This window comes from Pogoniulus pusillus, chromosome 9 (assembly GCF_015220805.1).
Source record: "Pogoniulus pusillus isolate bPogPus1 chromosome 9, bPogPus1.pri, whole genome shotgun sequence".
In the NCBI taxonomy this organism is placed as follows: domain Eukaryota; kingdom Metazoa; phylum Chordata; class Aves; order Piciformes; family Lybiidae; genus Pogoniulus; species Pogoniulus pusillus.
In genome coordinates this window covers 5,252,664-5,276,027 of record NC_087272.1, presented here as the reverse complement: position 1 = coordinate 5,276,027, position 23,364 = coordinate 5,252,664, and the positions used below count along the sequence as shown (strand labels likewise).

General features: G+C 41.5%; 1 protein-coding gene across 1 annotated transcript; it reads left to right on the top strand.

The window, feature by feature from the left end:
• The first annotated feature begins 1,757 nt into the window (after nucleotides 1–1,757).
• On the top strand, nucleotides 1,758–23,152 carry EIF4E (eukaryotic translation initiation factor 4E). Its single transcript, XM_064148365.1, has 7 exons — nucleotides 1,758–2,058; nucleotides 10,069–10,175; nucleotides 12,297–12,392; nucleotides 14,887–14,950; nucleotides 16,787–16,900; nucleotides 19,260–19,399; nucleotides 22,079–23,152. The coding sequence occupies exons 1-7, from the start codon at nucleotides 2,041–2,043 to the stop codon at nucleotides 22,191–22,193; spliced, it is 654 nt and encodes a 217-aa protein (XP_064004435.1). The 5' UTR covers nucleotides 1,758–2,040; the 3' UTR covers nucleotides 22,194–23,152.
• The last annotated feature ends 212 nt before the right edge of the window (nucleotides 23,153–23,364 follow it).

Here is a 23,364-nt window from a genome sequence, read left to right as displayed (position 1 = left end):
AAAAGTGGCTTAGGTGTTCTTAGATGCATTTCTAAGGGTACCTCATCTGCCTGGGTCAGGTAAGGGAATGCATGCATGCCTGAAGCTTCTGGAATATCTATCTCCAATCACACATTTGTCCCCTGTTTCTCTCACCTCTTCCCAACACATTCCTTAGATATCGGTTCACTTAAGACATAATGCTGAATAAGCTGCATCTCTGTCACCTCCCTTAACTTCCTCTGTTCTCAAGAATGCAACTTCGACATTCTTTTATGAGATGAGCAATACTCTTATACCTCTGGAAGGTGCTTTCAGGGACAGAACATTACAAGGTATGTTTCTATGGAGAATTGAAAGCATTTTATTGTATATTGTATAAATACAATTGTATATTGTATAAATACAGGCATGAACTTGGTCTCAAAGTTGAGAACTGAAAGTTGAGCTGAAAACACTTAGCTTGCTAATGAACTCTTCAGCAGGTAAAGCAGAATGGATGTGCATGAGACTTCCTGTGCCAGGTACATTTCAGAAGGAAAACAAAACACCTCTCTGTAGAAGCAGGAATACTGCACTGCTACAGCGTTTTCTCCTGGTACAGGCTTAAACTTTATGCATACTGCTACACTTGAATATCCAAGTAGCAATCTAAAATATGAGCTCTGCTATATTGCTTAAAGATCTTGTTTCTTAAAATAGCTTTATTTAATTTACAGACCCTTTTTGTGAATTAGAGTGTTGTGGCTAGAGGACAGTGTGCCCAGGTGAGATTTGCAGTAGCTTAAATTGCCACCTAGGTTTAGGAATGGTTTGCATACAGTTGTATGCCTGGTCAGCCTATGCATGCTGGTGGTGTTGCATTCCCATGCTGAGAAGAGGTCTGGCCAAGCATTACCTTCTCTGCTCTCTGTGGTGTAAGGAAATTGGGGCCCATGCACTAAGGGTGATCTGCAGCACAATTTAACCAAGTTTCTGATGGAGATGATCGGACCAGATGTCAGGGCTTGGCAGTTTGCTCACATTCAAAGCTTCAGAGCCCTTAGTCATCAAACCTGTCTAATCCTTCTGTGTCTCTGCTGACAGCATTAGTCAGATGTGGTGGCCGAGAGTAGTACGGGTTTCCGTTTGCATTCTTTCACAAGAAAGGGGCAGTTTTATGATGGGTTGGGTATATCTCTGCTGATAAAAGATACAATTTCCACAGAGTTGGGCAAGTGAGGGGAAGAGATCGGAAGTGCCTCACTTTACTGATACCCTACTCATGCTCCTCCCTATGCACGGAAGGCTTTCCATCTCCTGGCTTCGTCCATTGCTGTCCTATACCTGCTCACAAGGAGCGTGCCCATAGGCACACACCGGATGCTTTGGCGTCCCCGACACCGACCTGCAGCTGTCTGCTGGCCATCGGAACCAAGAAGCAGCAGGTTTCTTCGTTACTGCCTTTTGCTGCTTCGTGATCCGAGATCACCGGGTGCCTGTCAGTGCAGTCTGAATGCCAACAAATTAAATGTGGAACCGGCAAAAGCTCAAGTTAAACGAAACAAAGCGCGTGGTCTGACACGCTGACTCGCCTGCTGTCATCGTCCGGCGGGACGCGTTTCAGCGGTACTCAGCCGCCGGCAGCTTTTCCTTGAGGAACAGCAACCAGCTGAAACCACCCCTTTCGAGCCGCCTTCTCCTGGATGGATGAACTAAACAGGCCTCAAGACCGACGTCCGGGGTGAAAAACGAGCTATGAAGCGCCGGGTAGCTGCCCGCTGCTCACACACGCCCAGCTAAGCCCCCCGGGCGTGCAGCGCCTCCCCTCAGCGGCCGCCAGGGCGCGCACCCCTCGGCGCTGCGCGTCGTCTCCTCCTCCCACGTCCCGGCGTCGCCCGCGCCTCTGGCTCCCGGCAGGCACCGCGCGCGGCAGGGGCCCGAGGGCCGCTGCCTGCCCTCCTCCTGCCCGAGCGGCCGCCGGGCTCACGTGACCGCCGGGCGGCCAACTGCGTTTGAAGCTGGGCTTCTCCTCCGCCCCTTCTCCGCCCCGCAGCGCTTCTGCGAGCAGAGCGAGCTAAGATGGCGACGGTGGAACCGGTGAGTGTTTCATTCCCTTGTCCCGCCCGTTTTCCCCTCTTTCTCATCTGCGCGCCGCCACCGTCCCCTTTTAGAGTCGTCGCTCCCTCGGCTGCGGTGGGTGAGGGGCCGGTGGGTGCTAGGCGGGCCGGGAGGTTGATGGGCGCTGGGACGCGGGCGGTGAGGCCGGCGAGGAGCGCACGCACTCAGGGGGACGGCGCTGGGGGAGGGGGAGCGGGAGGCGCCGGCCTGCGCGGGGGGAGGGAGAGGCGGGGGCCTGAGTGCTGTGCCGGCACCGCCGCTCGCCACACGACTTCTGGGGGCGTCGGGCTGGCAGAGAGAGGGGCGGCGGCGGGGCCTGCCGGGCGGGTGGGAGTGAGGCCTTAGGGCCGGCATCGCTGTCTGTCGCCGCGGCGCCCATTGTGCCGCGCCCTGCCGGCGGCCCCCACCACCCCCGCGGCACGATGGCAGGGGGACGACGGAGCCGGAAGACACGGCGGGGAGGAACAGCCTGGAGCGGCAGCGCGGCGAGCCAGCCTGGCCGCCTGGCGGCTGGCTCCTTGGCGCATGTGGCGCGGTGGAGGTGGCCATGTTGCTTTCCCCCTGGAGAGGCCAGTGGATTAGATTTGCCGGTCACCGAGGGAACGGTTCTTTTTCGCCGGCTGGCAAGCGGCCTCCGCACAGGCGGCGAGCCGTGCAAATCTAGTTTCAAGGCAGACAGGCTGCCCGAGAGCCTGTGGGGAGAGAGGCTTTGCGAGTAGGAGGCGCGGAGTCACTTAACCCGAGATGAGGGATCCCTAAATTAGCAGATGTGCTGCTCGGGAGTTTGGCAGCTGAAACCAAACAGTGTGACTGGTAAGACTTAAGACGTGTCGCAAACCAAATTGCCTTTTTCCGGTTATGTCACCTTTCCGGATCAAATAGTATTTTTAGTAATTGTTTTAAAAGTAGCTTTTCATGATAATGAAATGCTCTTTTTTCCCCACTCGTTTTCCAGGCCTTAATTTCCTTACTGCACTATGCTCTGTTTTATAAACTGCCTCAGCCTGCATTTCCATGAAGAACTAAACCAGCTGGAAGTGGTCCAAGTATAATTGTTACTTTAATCCTGCATGTTTGTATATCGTGAGAGGTGGACAGTAGAAGACTGCATTTTAGTTTCAAGGAAATGAGGCTAGTTTTTTGTTGCTGCTTGACAGGTGAATAAATGATCAATGTATAGTTTGGAAAGACTTTATAACATTTAGACAAAATATTTAAATTTGAAAATACCTTTGCTGGTTTTAAATACGAATTATTTTCCCCTTCTGGGTAAAAAACATTGATCGCTCTCTTAAGATTTTCTTCCGTCAACAGCAGCTGAAAATTCCCCCTCCCTCTCCAGGAGGAGATTGAAACTGATCAGCATTTGTAGATGACTTGAGTAGCAGTTCTGAACAGGAAGAATGTAAGGTGTTAAGACAGTGAGTTGGACCACCAGCAGCACCCATCCCATGTTCCACATCCACACGTTGTTTTCCCTGCCTTTAATGAAGCCAATCTTTCTGAGCTGTAGACCACATATCTGAAGGCGAGAGCTTCCTGTCAGCTTAGTGTTTTGTGATGACTGTGGACTTTAGCAGGGGTCGTAGTAAATAATATACTGGTGGCCATTGGAAATTAAAATGCATGGTTTTGTGGCAGTTTGGCTGTGGTTGCTGAATTCAGCCAAAAATCAACAATTGGTTTTGCCAGCAACATTTGTTTCGTGGATCCATTTCACTGTGCAGTGACAAATGGTTGTGCTGGGCCAGTAGAAGTGGAAAGTCACAACAGTTTAATGCTGCTGTTGAATATTCTGCCATAGTTGAAGTGTACTTGACTTCAGAAAAAAAATCAGCCATGCTTGCTTATTTTCCAGCTTATTTAAATAATACATTTTTTGTTTGTCCTTTAAGATGTCTTGCAGTTCTGACTACACAGTAACTCATGTAATGGCTGAGGTCATAGATGCTTAATTTCGTGGAAATACTGCATGCTCTTCAATTGAATAATTTAATTGTATGTGTGGTTAGGCATTAGTTTGCCTTTATCATAGGGAGGCTGACTTTCCAAATCTGGACCCAGGCTTGTTGAGGTGTCATCTGCGATGCTTCCTTAGTGTGAAAATGTGCCTCAGGAAATGCAAAACATATCTCAATGTGCCTTTTTTATTCTTTATGTAGACTTCTATTGAAAATCATGTTTCTAGTATTTTATGTTCTAAAAGGTAACGTGCATTTTAAGAATTGCTGAAGAGGCTGGAGAAAATGCTTGAAACTCTTTAGGAGTATTGAAACTTGAGTTCAGAGCTTTTTACAAAGCCCCGTGGAAGTTGCCAAGAAAAGCAAGATTATTCTAAGTAAATACAAACCTGTTGTACAGTATTTTACTACTTCATTGCAGGAAAAAATTATGCCTCTGCAGCATAGACAATTAAGGCTCTCCCTTTTTTTGTCCTATCTAGATTGATTCTATTGTAAGAATATTATGCATATTGTCACAAGTAAACCTAGAGGTGTGCCCTATTAGTGTGCCTTTGAGGGTTAAATGTGATCAGATAACGCTGCAGAAGTCCACAAAGCCAACAGCTATGCTTTAGTAAACAGTAGTTTACCAAAGGTGACTTTAAAATGTAGCCACACAAAGCACATATACATCTGTATAAATCATGTAGAAGTTAGAAGTGAGCATCTGATCCTTATCATATGAATGGGAAATAAGCATCACGTTTTGTGTGTTTTTTTGCTTCATGACAGCTATTACATTTGCACAAATGGAATTCTTATGAATTTAACTTCACATTTTAAGATACAACAAAAAAAACTCAGTTATGTCTGACTTGAAAACTGTGTAAGGACTATTTTCAACCTATAAACTTGAAGTGTTCACTTAGTGTGATCTACAGAATCCTCTGTTCAGAACGAGTGTTGAGGTAGCTGCCAGCAAGTGGCAATGATTCTTATACAGTGGAAGTAGGACAGAAAGATTTTAACTGTACAAAAGTTTTTTTTTTCCTAAGTGCAGAGCAATTGCATCAATTAATCATCTAAATAGTGATCAATTTTCTTCATGGTCAGTGCTGTTTGTCCAAGTATCTTGAGTAGATTACATGCTTTACAGTAGTTTTGCATACAAGTGGTATGTCCAGGATTTGATGGTTTTGGTTGTAGCCAAATGTCTTGTGTATTCATTACACTGTACACTTCTGCTTTAAATTGTTTGAGTATTGAATGAGTCTTAATTTTTCAACCACCAGTTCTATCCTTGGTTGGATGAGTGGCTCATTGCAAGTGTTTTTGTGACTATGTTATAGAAGTGCGTGGAGAGATTAGAGGTGTTTTGTTCCTTACATCATCTGAACTACCCTCAGCAGTTTTGAGAGGTCTTTTTACTTGTCTTAGTGCCTTAACACTAACCAGATTAGAATGTAGAAAGCCATCCTATGGGTAGATTTCATGTTCCAGTAGCAAAGGCATCAATAGAGTGCAGACCATTGTGAGAAGTGGTAGGTCAAGAGCAGCCTGTGTGGGCAGCTGGAAGCAAACCACAAAGATACTGGAACATTTTGATATACCTTGTAACCTGTTTGCTAATTATAGTCATTCATTTGTGAGTTAAATGGTTGAAGTCTAATGGGTACTTCCAAGTGTATGCGACCCGTTTTTCAGGAGTTAAAAGGGCTATAAATCTTCTTTGCACCTTTTGGTTTGGTATTTTTAATCTCAGTGTTTAAATGTCCCACTCTGACTCGTGAAGAAATACATGACTCATCCATGCCACTTCTTTTATCCCATCCCGTGCATGTGTAGCACTTCTATTTTGGTGGGATGTCACTCAGTTCAAAATCATGCCCATGTTTGTGTTCTGATAGTGGATGTCTTTCAAAAAACCGATGTTAAGTAATGTATGCAGTTAGGATAGTTATTCTGTATTAAACTTTGGTGTCATGTCAAGAAAATTTTTCTGCCTTGGTGTCTGGAAAACTACTTAATGCTAACTGGCTGTTGGTACCTCTTTTCCAGTTGGTATTACATATACTACATATGAATTTCACTTCAGCGTGCTTATTCCTCAGTTGCATATCATGTTCTCGCTTGGTTTCTTTTTTTTTACAGCACTTAATACTTGCTTGTTGCTAGGCTTAATTATCTTTGTTTTGTCCAGAAATAAATGGTTCTTTTTGTGCCTTTTAAGTTGTCCTAACGGTAGTGTGGTAGGATTTATCTGCAAGAAGCATAGAGACCAGCAGATGATCAACACACTTTTTTCCTAGATGTCTTGAGAACTGGATCATGCAGTCTTCTCATTCTGTTGGAAGCCCTAAACAAGGAGGAAACTCAAGTGTAACTTATTTTACAGGAATCCTTTGGAAGCAACCTCTACTAATTCTCCTAACTTTGGCCAAGAGTGTGTAGTAGTTCTAGATTATAGTCTTTTGTGATATAAATGTTGCATGCTTCCCAACAGGACTTCCTAAACAACTTCTTTGTACAATCAGTTGACGTGAATGTGGTCTGGGCTGCACCTGAAAACACTCATTGAAACTTAGTCAAGCTACTTACTGTATTCAATAGACAAACCTGATTAAGCAGTTTTTACTGTAAGTGCTGTTTGTTTCCTGTCCTGGTGACATGCACACCTTCCTTTATGTTGGTCATTATGTGTAGTGAAGAAAGAATAAATAACACTAATTAAATCTAAAGATGTCAGAATCCAAGCAATATGCAGATGTGCACAGTCATTAAATGCTGAGTAGGCAAATGTCTCATGGATTTCTGCAAGCTGATTCCTGCATCAAAAATGTGGGTAGTGGATAAATGTCACTTTTAATTATGTGCTCTCTTGTGTGTGAGGGCTAGGATTGGCCATATGAAGTTTTCCAGTTAATCTGGTAGTACTGCCCTAATTCATTACATCTGTTTTAAAAGTGGCAAAACCAGTGATGGCTTAGTCAAATTCACACAAAGTCAATTTTAGGTTAAAGAATGCATTAATTATGAGTAATGGTGAAGTGTGATGAAGGATTTTCAGTTAGTAGTCCAGAAACTGCTGATAGAAATAATCAGACTTCAGTAAGTTTAATCATGTGGCAGTTGTGAGATTTCAAGGTGTGAATTGGTATAAATATAACTTTAACTGGTGATGTGCTTATTGAATCATCTAAAACCTGCATGCTTGTGTTCTAGGGTAGAATTTCAGTGTCTGGAGAGAAGCTGCATGCAAGAAATAGACTTAGAATGCAAATAAACAGACTTGGATGCTTACTATTTGACTAATAATGAAAATTGTAGATTGGTTGGGGTTGGATATGACCTCCAAAGGTGAGTCAAACCTCCCTGCCAAAGCAGAGTCACCTAGGGCAGGTCACATAGGAATGCATCCAGATGGGTCTTGGAAGTCTCTGGAGGAGGAGTCACCACAGTCTTTCTGGGGACCCTATTCCAAGGGTCTTTGACCCTTACAGTAAAGAATTCCTTCCTTCTGTTGTGGTGGAACTTTGTGCATTCTATTATCCCTTGTCCTATCACAGCATGCCACTGAAAAGTGCTTTGGTGCACATATACTTAAGCTCGACACTCAGAATGGTGAGGTGAAGGTAAGATGAATGAAAATGGGAGTTGGTACAATTGACTACCCAAAACTTGAAATAGTCCTTTTCCCGTGTTCCTTGAGATGGGTACTGGGGCAAAAAAAGGTCGTGGAAACAAGCTGCCTTAGGCTTCTCAGACCACTGAGAAAACTGTTTTGTGGTAAACTCTGCTTCCAATTTAACACCTTTTTTGAGTTTATTCTGGTGTCTACAGCTGTGCCTATCCCTCATGGGCAGCCTGATGCTGGAAAACAAAATGGAAAAAATAATGAGACTCTTCTGGTTGGGTTGGTTTTTGAGGGGAGTGGTGTAATTCTGGGTCAAGGTCATAGTTAGCTGGGCCTTGCAGGTGAGCTTTCAGGTATTGCTTTGGACTGGAGCTTGAAATAATGGTTACAGGTTGTCAAGGGGTTGGAAGGGACCCAAGGAGATGAGTCCAACTGCCCTGCCAGAGCAGGACTGTAATCTAGCTCAGGTCACCAAGAAACACATCCAGACAGGCCTTGAAAGTCTCCCGAAAAGTCTGCGTTTTATTGATGCCAGGTAGCTCTCAGTATCTTAAGTGGCCACAATAACAAGTCCTTTAACTAGAACACAAGAACAGAGTTACATATCTTTCATTTGTCCAGAAATTAATTTTGTTGTAGTTGATTTGAGGGTTAGCTGTTGCTGTAGTGGGCAGGAATTGAGGCTTACTGCATTGCTTTAATATCTGGAGGTGCTACTTTAATCGCTTCTGCTGTTAGAAGTTATGAAATGGCATAGTCCTGCATATACTCAAAAGGTCTGCATTGATTCTTCTAGTTGTAGTTATGGTACTTCTGGAAGACTGACCAGGGAGACTGTAGAATTAGATCTTTGTATATCAAGTTACTTGCCAAGTAAACGTGAATGATATTCTCAAGTCCTTTTGGAAGATCCTGTGCATTTATGAAGTGAGTCTATTTGATGTAAGAATCTGGTGTAATATTTGTAAATTAATTGTATATATTATGTCTTAACCTTGGCATAATGTGAATTGAAAACATGCTTTATCACAAAACCTCGTGCTTGGTTTACTTCTGAAATATAAAGAACATTTTAGGTGTGTTGTTAAACTAAATAATACTTAATTATTTTCAAGCATAAATACTTAATATGTTGATAATGAAAGGATAACCTCTATTAAGACAGATCTTTAGGTGTTACCAGAAATTTGGCAGCTGGGGCTATGAAGGTTAAACAGTGGTTTTGCCACTTCAAATCCATTCCCCTTTTCAGCAGCTTTGGTGATGATAAACAGTAATGTGAAAGTCTGGAATAAACTGTTTCATTATTTAGGTGATTTATCATACTTTACTCCTACAGTGTTTTTATCTGAAGACTACAAAGTTTAGTATTTCAGTAGTGCTTGGTGTTGCTGCATATAGGAATGTCTGGAGTATTTGTATTTCAGTTAGTATTTGTTGGTATTACTGAAGTGCTTTTTCTTCCGGTCAGGTATGTCTGTTTCACTAAATTTTAGGGAATGAGCTGTAGTCCTCTTTCATGTCTCTCTAGTGTTCTAGTATGAATTGCAGATTAGAGAAAGGCCATGGTAACTGCTGGGGACATTTGGCCTCACAATAAAGCTTTGTGTTCCGTAGTTTGAGGAAATTAGAGTTTCAAACTTGACACAGTGGCTTCTCGAATTGAGAGACAAGCTTGTGAGAGATTGCAATTCAGTATTATTTCCCTTCTTTGTGTTTATTTGTCCTCTGTACATAATTCCTTCTAGAGATTTGAGGAAATACTTGGAATCAGTCTAATGTATGGAAAACGTGTGATTACATTTAGTTTGGATTTTGAGAATGAGTTTAAATACTGCTCTTTGGTGTCAGAAGTTTTGGTGGTGATGTTGCATATCTAACTACTTAATGGTTTGGTTTCTAACTGCTAGTTCCAGGCCTGAGAACTGTAGGCATGTCTCCTGCTTGTAAGAGGCAGTGTTTATTCAGGAAAATCTATTATTGCATCTGTTTCCAATGCTATTTTGTCAGAAACTGATTTTTGAACACTTCCGTGATTCAGGAATTACTAGTCTGGCAGTTAATTTTCAGATATGTGTATTTTAAATAACATAGCATACTGTCTATTTCTTCACCCTTAGAACTATTTCAAAATAAGACAAATAAGAAATGCATTCTGGAAATGAATGACATGGGAAGCAGATCATTGAACAGCAGGATGTGAGTTCCTGCAGTTAGTATTTCGTGTAAGATCTGTTCAGGTGATGAAGAACAAACGGATGCAGTTTATGCTTCTGTGATGTATTTTAGGCCCCTAATCCAAGTTGAATTAGAGGAACTCTTGGCTTCAGACTGCTTAAAGTTACTTCAAAGAGCTAAATAACTTCAATAAAAATCGAGAGATGCCTATTAATAACTTCTTTATTCAAACAGGAAACCACTCCCAATCCTCAGCCTTCAGAAGAGGAGAAAACCGAGCCAGCACCTAGTCAGGAGGTTGCCAGCCCTGAGCAATATATTAAGCATCCACTACAAAACAGGTAAATAGTACAGAAGCATGATTGCAATTTTGTCAAATCAAGAAGAATGCTCGTGGCTTTACAGTTCTTGTGTACCTTATGTTTTCTAGCAGCATTTTGAGTGTTTGGGTTTTTGAAGACTTTTGCAGTCAGGTTGCAGAGGAAATAGAATTGGATCTTATTGTAGTTCAGTGGTTACAGAAGCTGGAAATCCTTGCAGCTTACAGGTTGAATTCCTTTAAGTGCACACAAGTTACTGCAATAGTATAAATATACTTTAAAAAATTGCAGCTAGGAAGTAATTTTCTCCATGTGAACTGAAGAATTTATGTGAGTGTTCAGTGCTTAATTGATCACATCTGCTGTGATTCTTGTAATGGGAACACAAATGTTGATCTGTGAAAAGTTGGATTTGAAAATTAAGTTTCTTGTGTATCACAGAATACACCTGGAAGAAACCTCAGATCATCCAGTCCAATTCTCAACCCAGCAGTGAAGGGTCAGTGCTAAACCATGTCCCTAAGCTCGTCCAGAGGCTGCTTGAACATCTCCAGGGCTGGTGACTCCACCACTCCCTGAGCAGACCATTCCAATGGTTGAGAGCCCTCTCTGAAGAAATTTCCTAGCATCCAGCCAATGTGTCCCCTGGTGCAGCTTGAAACCAATTCCTCTTGACCTGTTGCTTGCCACCAAGTGAAAGAGGCTGCCCCTCCTGTCTCCAGCCTCCCTTCAGGTAGCTGTAGAGAGTGATGAGGTCTCCAATCAACTTGCCCTTCTCCAGACTGAACAACCCTAGCTCCCTTAGGCACTTCTCATAGGCCAGGTGCTCCAGCCCTTCATCAACCTTGCTTCCCTTCTCGGGGCGTGCTCTGGCACCTCAATGCCCTTCCTATAGGGAGGGGCCTAGAACTGAACACAATACTGATGGTGTGGCCTCACCAGTGCTGAGTATAGGGGGATGATCACCTCCCTGTTCCTGCTGGCCTCAGTGTTTCTAATGCAAGCCAGGATGCCACTGGCTTTCTTGGCTACCTGGGCACACTGCTGACTTGTATTCAGCTGACTGTCAACGAGTACCCTCAGGTCCCTCTGCAAGTTACAGCTTTCCAACCATGCATGCCTAAGACTGTAGCTTACCAGGGGGTCCTTGTTGGGCTTTGTACAGGTAGCCTTGGCCTATTGATCTAACCTGTTCAGATCCCATTGTAAAGCTTCCCTACTGTCTAGCAGATTGACACAGCCATGCAGCTTGGTGTCATCTACAAACTTATTGGAAGTGCATTCAGTCCCACTTGCATCGTGACATCTGCCTTGCTGGCCTTTCCCCTAATTCTTATCTACAAGCATTCAGCCCTTCTGTCACTGTTATGCTTGAGACAGTTGAGGCCTTCCTTGACTTACAGGGCCACCCTGGTGCCTCTCCTGGGCCTATTCCTTCTGAAGAGCCTGTAGCCATCCAATACAGCACTCCAGATGTGGGATTCATCCCACCATGTTTCCATCAGGGCAATAACATAGTTTTCCTGCTGGATAATAGCTTTGAGCTGCTTGTTCCTCGTGCTCTGTACATTGACATAGGTTTGGAGTGTCTTTTTGTGGACTACTCCCTGCTTAATTGGTCCCAGGCACTACTGTGAGTCTAAGCTCATCAATGGCCCTTGCATCTTCCTCATCTCATGGCCTACTATCCAGTACCTTCCCTGAGACAGCAGCGGAGCCATCATGCCATCCCACAGGTGTTGCAGACTTGTCTCCAGTGACCTTAGTTCTTCCCCTTTCCCCCTTCCCGTTTATTTTAAAGCTCTGTCAATGAGCCCAACCAGCTCCCATGACATAACTCTTCTCTTTGGGGTCAGGTACATGCCATCTGCTGCCAGTAGGCCTGGCATAATGTAAATTGACCTGTGATCAAAAACCTGAAGCTGTGCTGGTGGCAGCAGGCTCAAAGCCAGGAATTTATCTCGTGGATCTTCCTCAATCTTTTTAGGTTGGTCCCCACCATTAAGGGGATCTTATGGCTGAAAACTGACTTCCATGCCAGTAATATCATCAAGTTTGGAATTAGCTTGGATGTAACAATACCACTAATTCTATTTTTAATATGCTTTACATTCCATATGTTTTTGTTTCATTTTCCTTTAGATGGGCACTCTGGTTTTTTAAAAATGACAAGAGCAAAACTTGGCAAGCAAATCTCCGTCTTATCTCGAAGTTTGATACTGTTGAAGACTTTTGGGCGTAAGTAAAGGTTTATCAATTTACATGATCATACTGGTGTATGTTGGCAGAGCTAATGCCAAAGTCGACCCCTCCCAACCCAGTTAATGGAGTACTTTGCAACTTTTTGGATGTAATCTGATAATGTTTGCAGTCTGCCTCATTCTTCAAAGCTTACATGCTACTACATTCTGAAGAGAGTGTGGTTGCATAAGTTCTTCATACTTGAAATGCAGATTGTCTTGCTGTTAACACTGAAGCACTGCTTATAATCATATGTATGCCACAAGCAATTAGAAAATTGTATTTGTGCAGTAGCTATCTTGTAGTAACATGAATTTGTAAATTCTTAGGTCAGCTGATTGTCACTTCTGCAACCACAGATTGTGCTATTAGATTAAATTCTCAGAGCTGACCTGCTCAGGTGTGTAAGACTGCCTGAATCTGAAAGCGAGTACCTGGGTGGTTGATGCAGATTAATGTCAGCCTTGAAACAAGCTCATTAGTGGTTATAGAGGAAACTACTTTTATTCTAAAGGGAAGGTCACAAGATCACAGGATGTCAGGGACTGGAAGGGACCCAAAGAGATGGTTGAGTCCAACCCCCGTGGTAGAGCAGGACTATACAGTCTAACTCAGGTCACAGAGGAACACATCGAGACAGGTCTTGAAAGTCTCCAGAGAAGGATACTCCACAACCTCTCTGGGGAGGCTGTTCAGTGCTCTTGTCACCCTTGCAGTAAAGAAGTTCTTCCCATGTAGAGGTGGAGCTTCCTGTGCTGCAGTTTCCATCCATTCCTCCTTGTCCTATCACAGGAAGCAAGTGACAAGAGCCTGTCCTCTCCCTCCTGACCCCCAGCCCTCAGATATTTATAAACATTGATTAAATCCCCTTTCAGTCTTCTCTCTTCCAGACTACAAAGCCCTAGGTCCCTCAGCCTTTCCTCATCGGGCAGTGTTCCAGTCCCCTAATCATTCTCTGCTGGACCCTCTCCAGCAGATCCCTGTCCCTTTTAAACTTTACCTCTCTCATCACACTGCAGTCATTCTTCCCTCAGTGCATCAAACCTAATGGAGACTTCGTATCCAAGAGTCACTTTCTGAGAGTGCTAGCTAAAACTCTAGGTGTTTGTGTGAAGGCAAGCATGTTCAATATTATCTGCAAAAACTGTTAGGCTCAAACAAGAAAAAAGCCTTTTTGGGGACTAACACTTCTGTTAAATTCAAGAAGCTTACTTGGAAGATTTTTGCCTGCCCTAATGATGAAATGTGGAGGAAATGGCAAGTGGCATGAGGTTAAATGTGGAGAAAACCTCTGTTTTATAGCTGATCTTAGTGTTATGTGTTACATTGCGAGGTAGGATTCTCAAGGGTTTTGTTGTGTACCTTCATCAATAGCACCTTTCCAACAGGAAAGGTAAAAAGATACTGGAAATGTTTAAGTATTTATCAGTGCAGTCCTCAGAATTCTGTGCCATTCTTACTATGGGAGTGACCAGTGATTGAGTGAACAGTAGTTTGCAGTCTGTGCATAATGGGGAGGCTGAGTTGTTTTCAGCTCCTATAACCAGGATGGTCTGGGTAATGAAAAATGCTTAATCCATATGTCTGCAGTGTAGGTATAAAATCAGTCACAAGCAATTGAGAAGTTAGTTATGCCTCCATTGTGGTCCAGATGGAAATAGGTGTGTTTTTCTGGTAAGAAATATTAAGGTAAATTTAAAGGGGGGAAGAAGGTAAACCTATACCTGGCTTTGTGCAATCCTGCCCTGGATTTCTAATTGTTAGAACATGGCAGTAACTAATTTCCTTTTCAGTGTTTGACCAACCAATGTTAGTTGTTCTTGTGCTGAAGGTTAGTGTGGTATGTTGAGGCCTTCTCTGAAGTCTGACCATAACAGTGCAGGAAAAAACCCACACCTATCTCAGCAGATGATGAGACAGTGTGTACATGTTTGATTCTTCTTTGTGTTCCTCTGAATTGTATATTTGTAAAGTCAGTTTGGACTCTGTATTTCATATTGTTTCCATTGTCTGTTCGTGCTTTTTTGAGTCCTTATTTCAGTTGGAAGTCTCTGATGCAGAATGTTTCAGGGATAAAGGTTTTACTAAAGAGCAAAGTCGAGTATTTTCCCTAAAACCTCTTTCTGCTGAGGGAACAGCCTTAGAAATATGAACAATTGTCCTTGCACCGTGTATCTTTATGTACAGAATACATAGGCACCCAGAAAACTTTGCCATGAAAAGTTCAATGAGTTCTGTTTGTAATAACTTAGAACTAGATATTAAAGAAGCAGTGGTGTAGGAACTCAGCGAGCATTCATAAACCAGTTTCTATTCTGCTTCTTTAAGACTAGAACTTAAAGCTTTGATACTGCTGGAAAATCTTTTGAAAATAGGCTTGCTCCTTAACTTGAATGGTTTTTATTTTGGTCATATGTCTTAAATTCTTCAAGACTTCTGTACCTTACAGTAATGCTTAGTTTTTTAATCCTGCTTTTTTCCCTCCCAATAGTTTATACAACCATATCCAGCTCTCTAGTAATTTAATGCCTGGTTGTGACTACTCGCTCTTTAAGGTATGCTTGCTAACATTTTTTTTTCTTCAGTTATGAATGTTGATAGTTTCCTGACTAAGCAAGACATAGCCCAAATATTTCACTTTGGATATTTAGGAGCATGGGTGGGAATGTCCTGAGGGTGTTGTTTAGGAAGTCTCAAGCACATGCCCTCAAAGTGAGGTGCCTTCTAGTGCTGAAAATGCAAATATTTGCTGTAACATAGCTCACAAGCAGTGTATTTTAATATGTTATTATGTTTGCTTTCATTCTGTGTTTTGAGATCTTTGTGTAAATAATCATCTTAATTTTTATGATAGGAATGAATTTTCCACGTGTGATTTTGTGTGACATGGAATGAGTTAAAATGTCCCAAGTTCTGTGGGAGGCTGCAGTGTTCTCCAGTATTCTTTAAGGGCCAGTAGCCAGGTGCACAGGGCTCCTGCAGTTAGTTTTTACAGCACCAATTAGATGCTGTGTTACTTATGTATGAAATTATAAAATTGTACCCACCACTGACACACACGGCATGATGAGGAGTTGTTCAAACTAGCAAATAGGAAATGCTGATGAGAGTGTACATGAAATTCTCTCTCAGCTGCAGTGGAGATCTGGACTCCAGCTCTAAATTAAATCCTCACCTCTCTGAAGTGCTTCTTACATGCAGCTTCCTCTCTGGATTCAAATACATAAATAGTCTGTTAAGTTCTGATGCTTGTTTACTACTTTGCTTATAAAACACAGTTACTGACTGAAACTCCTCAGTAGACTGTGTATGTAGTTTGTAAACCCCAGCAGCTTTAGGCAGTGAAGAGGTGGTGATGCTTGTGTTTGGGTACGTAATGATAGGTGACTGAGAAACCTTACTAGTAAATTTGAAATTAGCTGTAGGCCCTTCAGAGGTTAGGATATCTCTAAGCATGGGTCCTAAATTTTTGTTGCAAGTATGTGTATCTGTTCTGTCTGGTTATCAATCAGCAGTAATGGGTTTAAATATGTGGAACAGGTACAGGATTTGCAACTGTTTAAAACCTCTGAGCAGTCTCTTGCTGCTGTCCTTCAATGGTTGCCTCGTAAAAGTACTACTTAAAGGTAATGTAGTTTGAGCTCTGCAGCTGCCAGTGAGGATTGTAAATTTAAAGTGAGCTGACACTACTCTGTCCTACATGTTGAACACTTAATTAGTTTTCAGACAAAGGTCTGTAGTATGACTTCAAATAGACAGTTTTTAATACGTCTAGACAGTTACCTGCTTTAGGAATGATTGATTTTCCTGAGATGCACACAGCTGGTGGGTAGGGGAGTGGCAGCTGCCTGCTTGGCTGTATCAGTATGCCCAGGGCCAGTGGTAAAGTGTGAATCAGAACACAGCTGGTTTCTAAATGTGTTGATTTTTGTGGCACTGACAATTAAAACCCTCTTACTCATGCTTTGTGTGTGCAGGAAGTCAGTGAGAGGGACTGCCAGGGTGTCTGCTTCAGCAAAGTAATCCTTATGCATAAGCAAAGCACTGCCAATGCTGCAGTGAGTTCAAGACTTAAGGGTTCCAGAATGTAGCTGCTAATTTTAACTAGTTTCATACTGGGCAAAATGGATGGTTGTCATTGCCTGTCTCCACAGGATTTTTTTATTTTATGTGATGTTGTATAGCCAAGGCTTGCCTGAGCTGTGTTTTTTCTGTAGAAATAAAAATGAGAGAAAGTACCCTTGGTAAACGATTTTGGAGCTTGGGTGTGAGGCAGTATTTTTAGACAGGTACATATCTTAAACTCTGCACTTCTTTCCTTAGTCGCAATTTCAGTTATTAAAAGAAAAATACAGATGAAGTGTGGTTTCACCTCTGGCTGTTCTTCACAGGATGGGATTGAACCCATGTGGGAAGATGAGAAAAACAAGCGAGGAGGCCGATGGTTAATTACACTAAACAAACAGCAGAGACGAAGTGACCTCGATCGCTTCTGGCTAGAGACAGTAAGCACTCATGGCCTTACAAATTACAGCTGAATAACCTTGCATTTGCTTTTACTATAATAACTGATTCTTTGTGTACCATGCTAGAATTCTAACTTCCTGGAAGCAGTGTGTCCTATAAGCTTTTATTGACAGGCTATATTTGGAGTGTGGTTTTCTTCAATATTGATGCTCAATGTAATTGTTCTGTTGAATACTTCCTTACCATGGGCATCATTAGAGACTTCTGCAGGGCAAGTTAACCTTTTCCTGTGAGATGTACAGAATAGCTGTTGAGCTGCTGGGGAAAAGTCGTGTCTTGAATGCAGTTCCCAAATTTAACTGCTTAAATGTAACAGTTATTTTTTTAGAGTACTCTTACAGGTCAGTATCTCTAATGTTTTGATCTTGCTGAAAAATGTTTCTTTTTGTTTCCTCTCTTGTACTTAAGACTAGGCAGGGTAGGCTAATAACAGCAGAGTCTGTTATGTATGCTATAAAGATTTTTTTATTTTAACATGGCTGTTATCTCTTCAGCGTGGTTTTTTGAACAGTAAATATATTTGTAGAGATAATAGTGGGTTGAAGTAAACGTGTTGTAGAAAATAATACTGCTACTGTCTAGAAGCTGACTCTGAATAACCTTAAACAGCCTAGTGTAGCCTGGATTTTAGAGGCATAGACTGCAAACAGTACAATGCAAAAGACTTGTAGCAAATCTCTGATCTCTTTTTCTCTACATGTGTGAGAGGCAAGAGTTATTGCACCCATTTGAAAGGCAGAAATGGCCTTCAAGATCAAAGCAGATAGGTTTTATTAGCTCTGGTATTTTGGCCACTTCCAGTAACTAGTAGTGATTTGAAGAAAGGATTATACCCATAGAAAATATGATGAGACGTGAGTTTGACTGTGTGCATTTGACCTCTCCACCCAAATGCCTCCTGTATGAGTCGTGATTCTTAGTAGGCATTCCATATGGACTGGAAACATACAGTGCATAGGGCTCTGCATTTTGTTCAGCAACAAGCAGTCACACAGAGCCCAGATACCTCAGTGGCTGGAATACATGCTCTAAAATGACCTCCAGTAACTATTTTTAACCAAGTTTCTCCAGTAAAAATCAAAGACTCATCACTCTTCTTTGGAAGAAATTGTTATAATCTAGTTATCTTGTGTGTTCTTAATTGTGAACTAAACTTCATTTGAGGAGACTCTTTTCCTGTGTTGTGCAGCATTAATGAGGAATATACCTGACTACTGTGTTTCAGCATGGTCATTATCTTTGCTTTTATTTGTACTGTTGATGAGTATTTTGAATGTTTGCATATGGTTTAAAGTTATTCACAGCTTTCATTAATGAATGTGTTCAGCCTGCAATTGCATGTAACATTTACTCACTGTGAACTTTTTGCATTTCCTTGAAGTCACTCATGAATACTGAAAGACCTGCTTTTAAGTCTTAAGTGTGTTGAACTTGCAAGTGTCATCAGTGATTCTGGAAAGCTAATATGATGACAGTGTACTTGCACAGTAGAGTAAGTGAAGTAACCAGTATCCATTTGGAGGCTACTACTTCAGTGTGCAGAACAATTTTTTAATTCAGCATGGACTAGATAAATCTCTTAACCACAGGATTCTCAGTTTTTAATATCTGAAAATGGCTTGGCTTACAAGTTAGAGATTTTAAGTATCGCTTGGACAGTGAGCATGTTTCAGGAACGTTAGACTCAGTTAAGTCACATTTCCTTAACACATGCTGATTTTGTCAGTTCCAGTTTCACCATGAAAAGGTGTTTGTTTTTTTTTTTTGGAAGAATCTTGTACACTTGTGTCATTGCATGCACATTACACAGTGTTCAGGATGTTGGATTCCCACTTCGGAGTCTGTGGGCACTCTGAAGCTTCTGTAGTCTGGTGATTAAGGAAGTAACGCTTTATCAGACCACTTTAAGCTGCAGTCTTGGATTGACTTTGAATCAATATACTTCAGAATCAAAGTTGGACCTTACATAGTTGATATATAGCCCAAATAGTTGTTCACAGCTTCTTTGTAGATTATTAATGCAGGAATGAAAAATTTCAGATTTGTCCACCTGTGATAAATGCACTTTAAAAAGAATAATAGATTTCTTTTAATTCTTAACTCGTTTTGGATTGGGAGGATAATTGTCAGAACTTACAGCTACTAGGACAGGAGAAGAGATGGAATACCATTACTGAGTTTACATTCAGTTGTAACATTTGGAACTTCAAGAAGATACTGCAATAAAGAGAAAATCATATGGCAGGGGACCAGTAAAAGGTAGTATTTCTGTCCTTTGTGTATGTTGAGTGTTTGCCTTTGAACTGCCACTTCTAATGGTTACTCTCTGTTTTGTAGCTGCTGTGCCTTATTGGGGAGTCATTTGATGACTACAGTGATGATGTATGTGGTGCTGTTGTTAATGTTAGAGCTAAGGGTGATAAAATAGCAATATGGACGACTGAATGTGAAAACAGGGATGCTGTTACGCATATAGGGTAAGTAATGTGGTGAATGTATGTGGTGTTACAGTGTACTTAAAGCAACCTAACTTGGTGAATGTGCTTCAGGCAGTTGTAGCCTGTGCAGAGCTGTATACCAGATTTAACTTCTTGAATGCCAAATTATTTACAGCATTGCATAGCATTTTTCTGAGCTTATGTTAATAACTTCTTCATATTGCTGCACTGCCTTTGCTGTAGCTTAGAAATAACAAAAAAACTGAACACAAATGTTGGCAGAAGTTTTTATTCACACTGAGGCATTGTAATTATCTATGGATTATGTTCTCTTACAGCATGCCAGTTTATAAAAGTGGGCAATGAGTAAGAGCATTAGTAAGACTTTCTCAAGAGAGTGATGCTTACAAATAAGAGGAAAGGCACTGCAAATCTTCAGCTCACAAGAGTGAGCTTGAGAAGAGTTCATATACTTGAAAAAAGGTTGACAACGCTGTGCTGTGAAACCGCAGATGCTACCCTTTTGTCTCAAGTACAAATCAAAATAATGCTGATGAGGTGATGTATGTAGTAGCATGTTGTAGTCTCCACTGCAGTAAGGAATGCTATCTATCTGTCTCAGATTATCATGAGTCTGTCCCTTGGAGAATGCATATCACGCTCTGCCTTTCAGCAAGTGTTGCTAAAGATGGTGGGTCCCTTGTGCTGAGTATTGATGCTTCAAAATTACTTGCTGTTAAATTCACTCATTGTAGGCTACACATATTTACATTGGCTGTCTTCCAAACTTAGTGTATGTCTTAGGCCAAATTTAACTGTCAGGCATAGTGGCTTGCTAACATTTTTCACTTACTGGGTGACTCTCTGGATATTACTCATTTGGGCCTTGAAGAATCTGATGAGGTCTACTTTATACCAGTTATTTTATTATACAGTCATGCTGAGTCTTGAAAGTCGTTTAACAGTAAACAGACAGAACTTTAGTACACATCTGCCAGTAGAGAACAACCTTACATCAAATCTAGTAGGCATCAGAGAGCATTTCTAGAACAGTATTAACTAATAACTAAGGAGGTACAATGACTCCGTTATAGAACTGTAGAATAGTTAAGGTTTTTGCAGGCTGTATAGGGTTAACACTCCAGGGGCAGTAACCCTGAACCTGACCCTAGGGGTCTTGACCCCTCCCCAGGGGTGGGTCACACCACCAGGTGGTGCTTAGCCCACTCCCCCCCACACTTCCTGCCCTATAAAATGAGGGGTACTTCCTGTTTCTCTCTCTCTCTGCCGCTCCTCCCTCACTCTCAGCACCTCTCTCCACTACCTGCATGCCACGTGGCCAGCACCCATGAGGCAGACAAAGCCACCATCACAAAACTCGGGTTGTATTTATACCTTTTGTATTTTGCTATTTTCTCCTTCCCTATCCTTTGTAAACTTCCCTACCTCCAATACCTTTCTGAGTTACTGTTAAACTTCTCCTTTTAACTTCCAAATCGAGTGAGATTGCTTTATTTGGGCATGTTTACCTCTCTCTCTCTCCCTATATCTAATCCCTTCCTTTGGGAAAGAAGGGGGAAGAGGGAAGGGCACTCTACAAATTGTTATTGGGTCTATCAAATTTGTTGGGGTCTCTGGGAATTTGAATTAGAACCCAAGACACAAACTGACTAGAACAGTGACTAAGTTATGTTGACAGCAGCTAGCTGTCCAAAGACTGTGCATCCAATTTTTATTTCAGCAGTTACAGTGGGGATAGGCTATGGTCCTGTAAACTTCTCCATTATGATTAAGTTAAACCCCCAGATTTATGTAGTTAAAAATTGGTGTCAGACAGGCTTATATTGTGGTTTAGTTAGAGCTTGTAGCCTAGTGCCATTAGCGGTTTGTGTCTCACTGTACACTTAGGGAATGCGGTGTGTAAGGCAGGTCCTGCTACTTAAGGGGTAAGATCCAAGCTGAATTTTCTTCAAGCTTCAGTTGGATAGCTACCTGTGACCAGTACCATAATGAATTCAGGAGATGGAGTCTCCTTTCTGTCCATAAAGACAGCAAGTCTGCATAGCCGATGTGTGGAGTTATAAACGGCCTGACTGGTTCAGGGACTGCTGTTTTATTTGGTTCAAAAGACTTCTGTCATCTCAGTAGTTCTGAACTTTTGGACCATGACTTCTTCATAGCTGTTCTATTTCCATATATGCTAGAATAACTTACTGATATTAATGCTGTGTTTGCATTAATACAGCGGAATACTTGTGCTCCATGTTTATGTAGGCCTGTGAACAATTTTTAGGCAAGAGCTTGTCTATTTTGTGTGATATATTGTTGTTGATACAGAACTGCAAGCTGATCTTTACATGCAATAAACCAGAAAAGATCTTTGAATAAGTCATTTAATACATGAGAAAAGGTTTTGAAGTAGGCAACTATTTCTCATTAATATATCAGCAGATTTTTAAAAGCAAGTATCACAGAGTCAGTTGTTTTGATTATAAAAGACCCTTAAGATGGAGTCCAACCATTAACTCAACACTGCCAAGTCCACCCACTAAACCATGTTTTTAAGCACCTCAGCTACACATCTGTTAAATCTCTCCAGGGGTAGCGACTGCACCACTGCCCTTGGCAGTTTGCTGCCATTGCTTGAGAATCCTCATCCTGCTACGAATTCCTTCCTAAGGGCTTTGCTTAAACTGTTGTTCTATTTCTTTTCTCTAGGAGAGTATACAAGGAAAGATTAGGACTTCCTCCAAAGATAGTGATTGGTTATCAGTCCCACGCAGACACAGCTACTAAGAGCGGCTCCACCACTAAAAATAGATTTGTTGTTTAAGAAGACACCTTCTGAGTATTCTTTCTTAGGAGACTGCGTCAAGCAATCGAGATTTGGGAGCTGAACCAAAGCCTCTTCAAAAGCAGACTGGACTACATTTAAATTTGATTTCCATCTGAGTGTTGCTAAGATTTGTGAGAAGTCTTTATTCGCCTTTGTCTTATACTTCTGTGTTCAAGTTTTTTCTATTTCGGCTGAAGTAACCATTACCAGTCAGAACGTTAGTGCACTTCTCCCTCTGAATCCATAAATGCTTTTCTGGCCCACTCTGTAGTAGCTTGATAGAAACATTTAAGAGGGGAAAAAAAAATTGTTTGTCCACAGTATTCAGAAAAGAAGTTGCATTTCTGTCCCTGCAGGAAATTGCTCTGTTTTACATTTGCATTGTATGCAGTAACATTTTGCTGGTTTGGAAAAGAGTATGGTGCATACAGTTTTCTAGCAATCTCTCTTTTTTTTTTTTTTAAACAGCATCATCTTTGCTGTAACCTTTGCTGGTGGCTGCTAGATTAATTTATTTGTTTTCCCTATTTGATAACAGTAGTGACACTTTGATCTCAGTTGGTTTTGCTCATGTAACGTTTGGTGAAGAATCTGGGAATATGACAAAGGTGGAATAAACATAAATTTTGTGCATTCTTTTGGTAATTTTTTGATTTATTTTTTTTTGTAACATCAAAAACTTTGCTAGAAATTTATGCATTTCAGTCAAATCAGTGATCTTTGTGTGATTTCCTAAACATAGTTGTGGATTTTTTAATGTAACACCGTAATTTACATTCCTTACTAGAAATAGTATGTCTGTTTTTTTTTATCTTAAGCTGTATTTTAACACTTTGTATTACTTAGGTTATTTTGCTTTGGTTAAAATGGCTCAACTAGAAAAGCGGTCCCATTCATATTAAGACAGTGTACAAACCTGTAAATAAAATGTGTACAGTGAATTGTCTTTTAGACAACTAGATTTGTCCTTTTTATTTCTCCATCTATACAGCAAGAATTTGTACCTCCTGTGACAAGGCAGTCTGCTGTGGATTCTGTTGTAGTGTCATGCAAGAAAGTAAGTCTGGAGTTTAGTCTGTTGAAGCTTTCAGTAAATCTGTTAGGTAGCACCCTAAGTCAAAGTGAAACTATGTGGCTAATGGTTTGGTTTTTTTTCTTAGTGGTTGGT

What these genes read in the sequence shown, in the direction of transcription:
- EIF4E (XM_064148365.1), top strand. An exon ending in AAGCATCCACTACAAAACAG is followed by an intron (nt 10,176 to 12,296) that starts GTAAATAGTACA and finishes ATTTTCCTTTAG; the next exon opens with ATGGGCACTCTGGTTTTTTA. An exon ending in GTGACTACTCGCTCTTTAAG is followed by an intron (nt 14,951 to 16,786) that starts GTATGCTTGCTA and finishes TGTTCTTCACAG; the next exon opens with GATGGGATTGAACCCATGTG.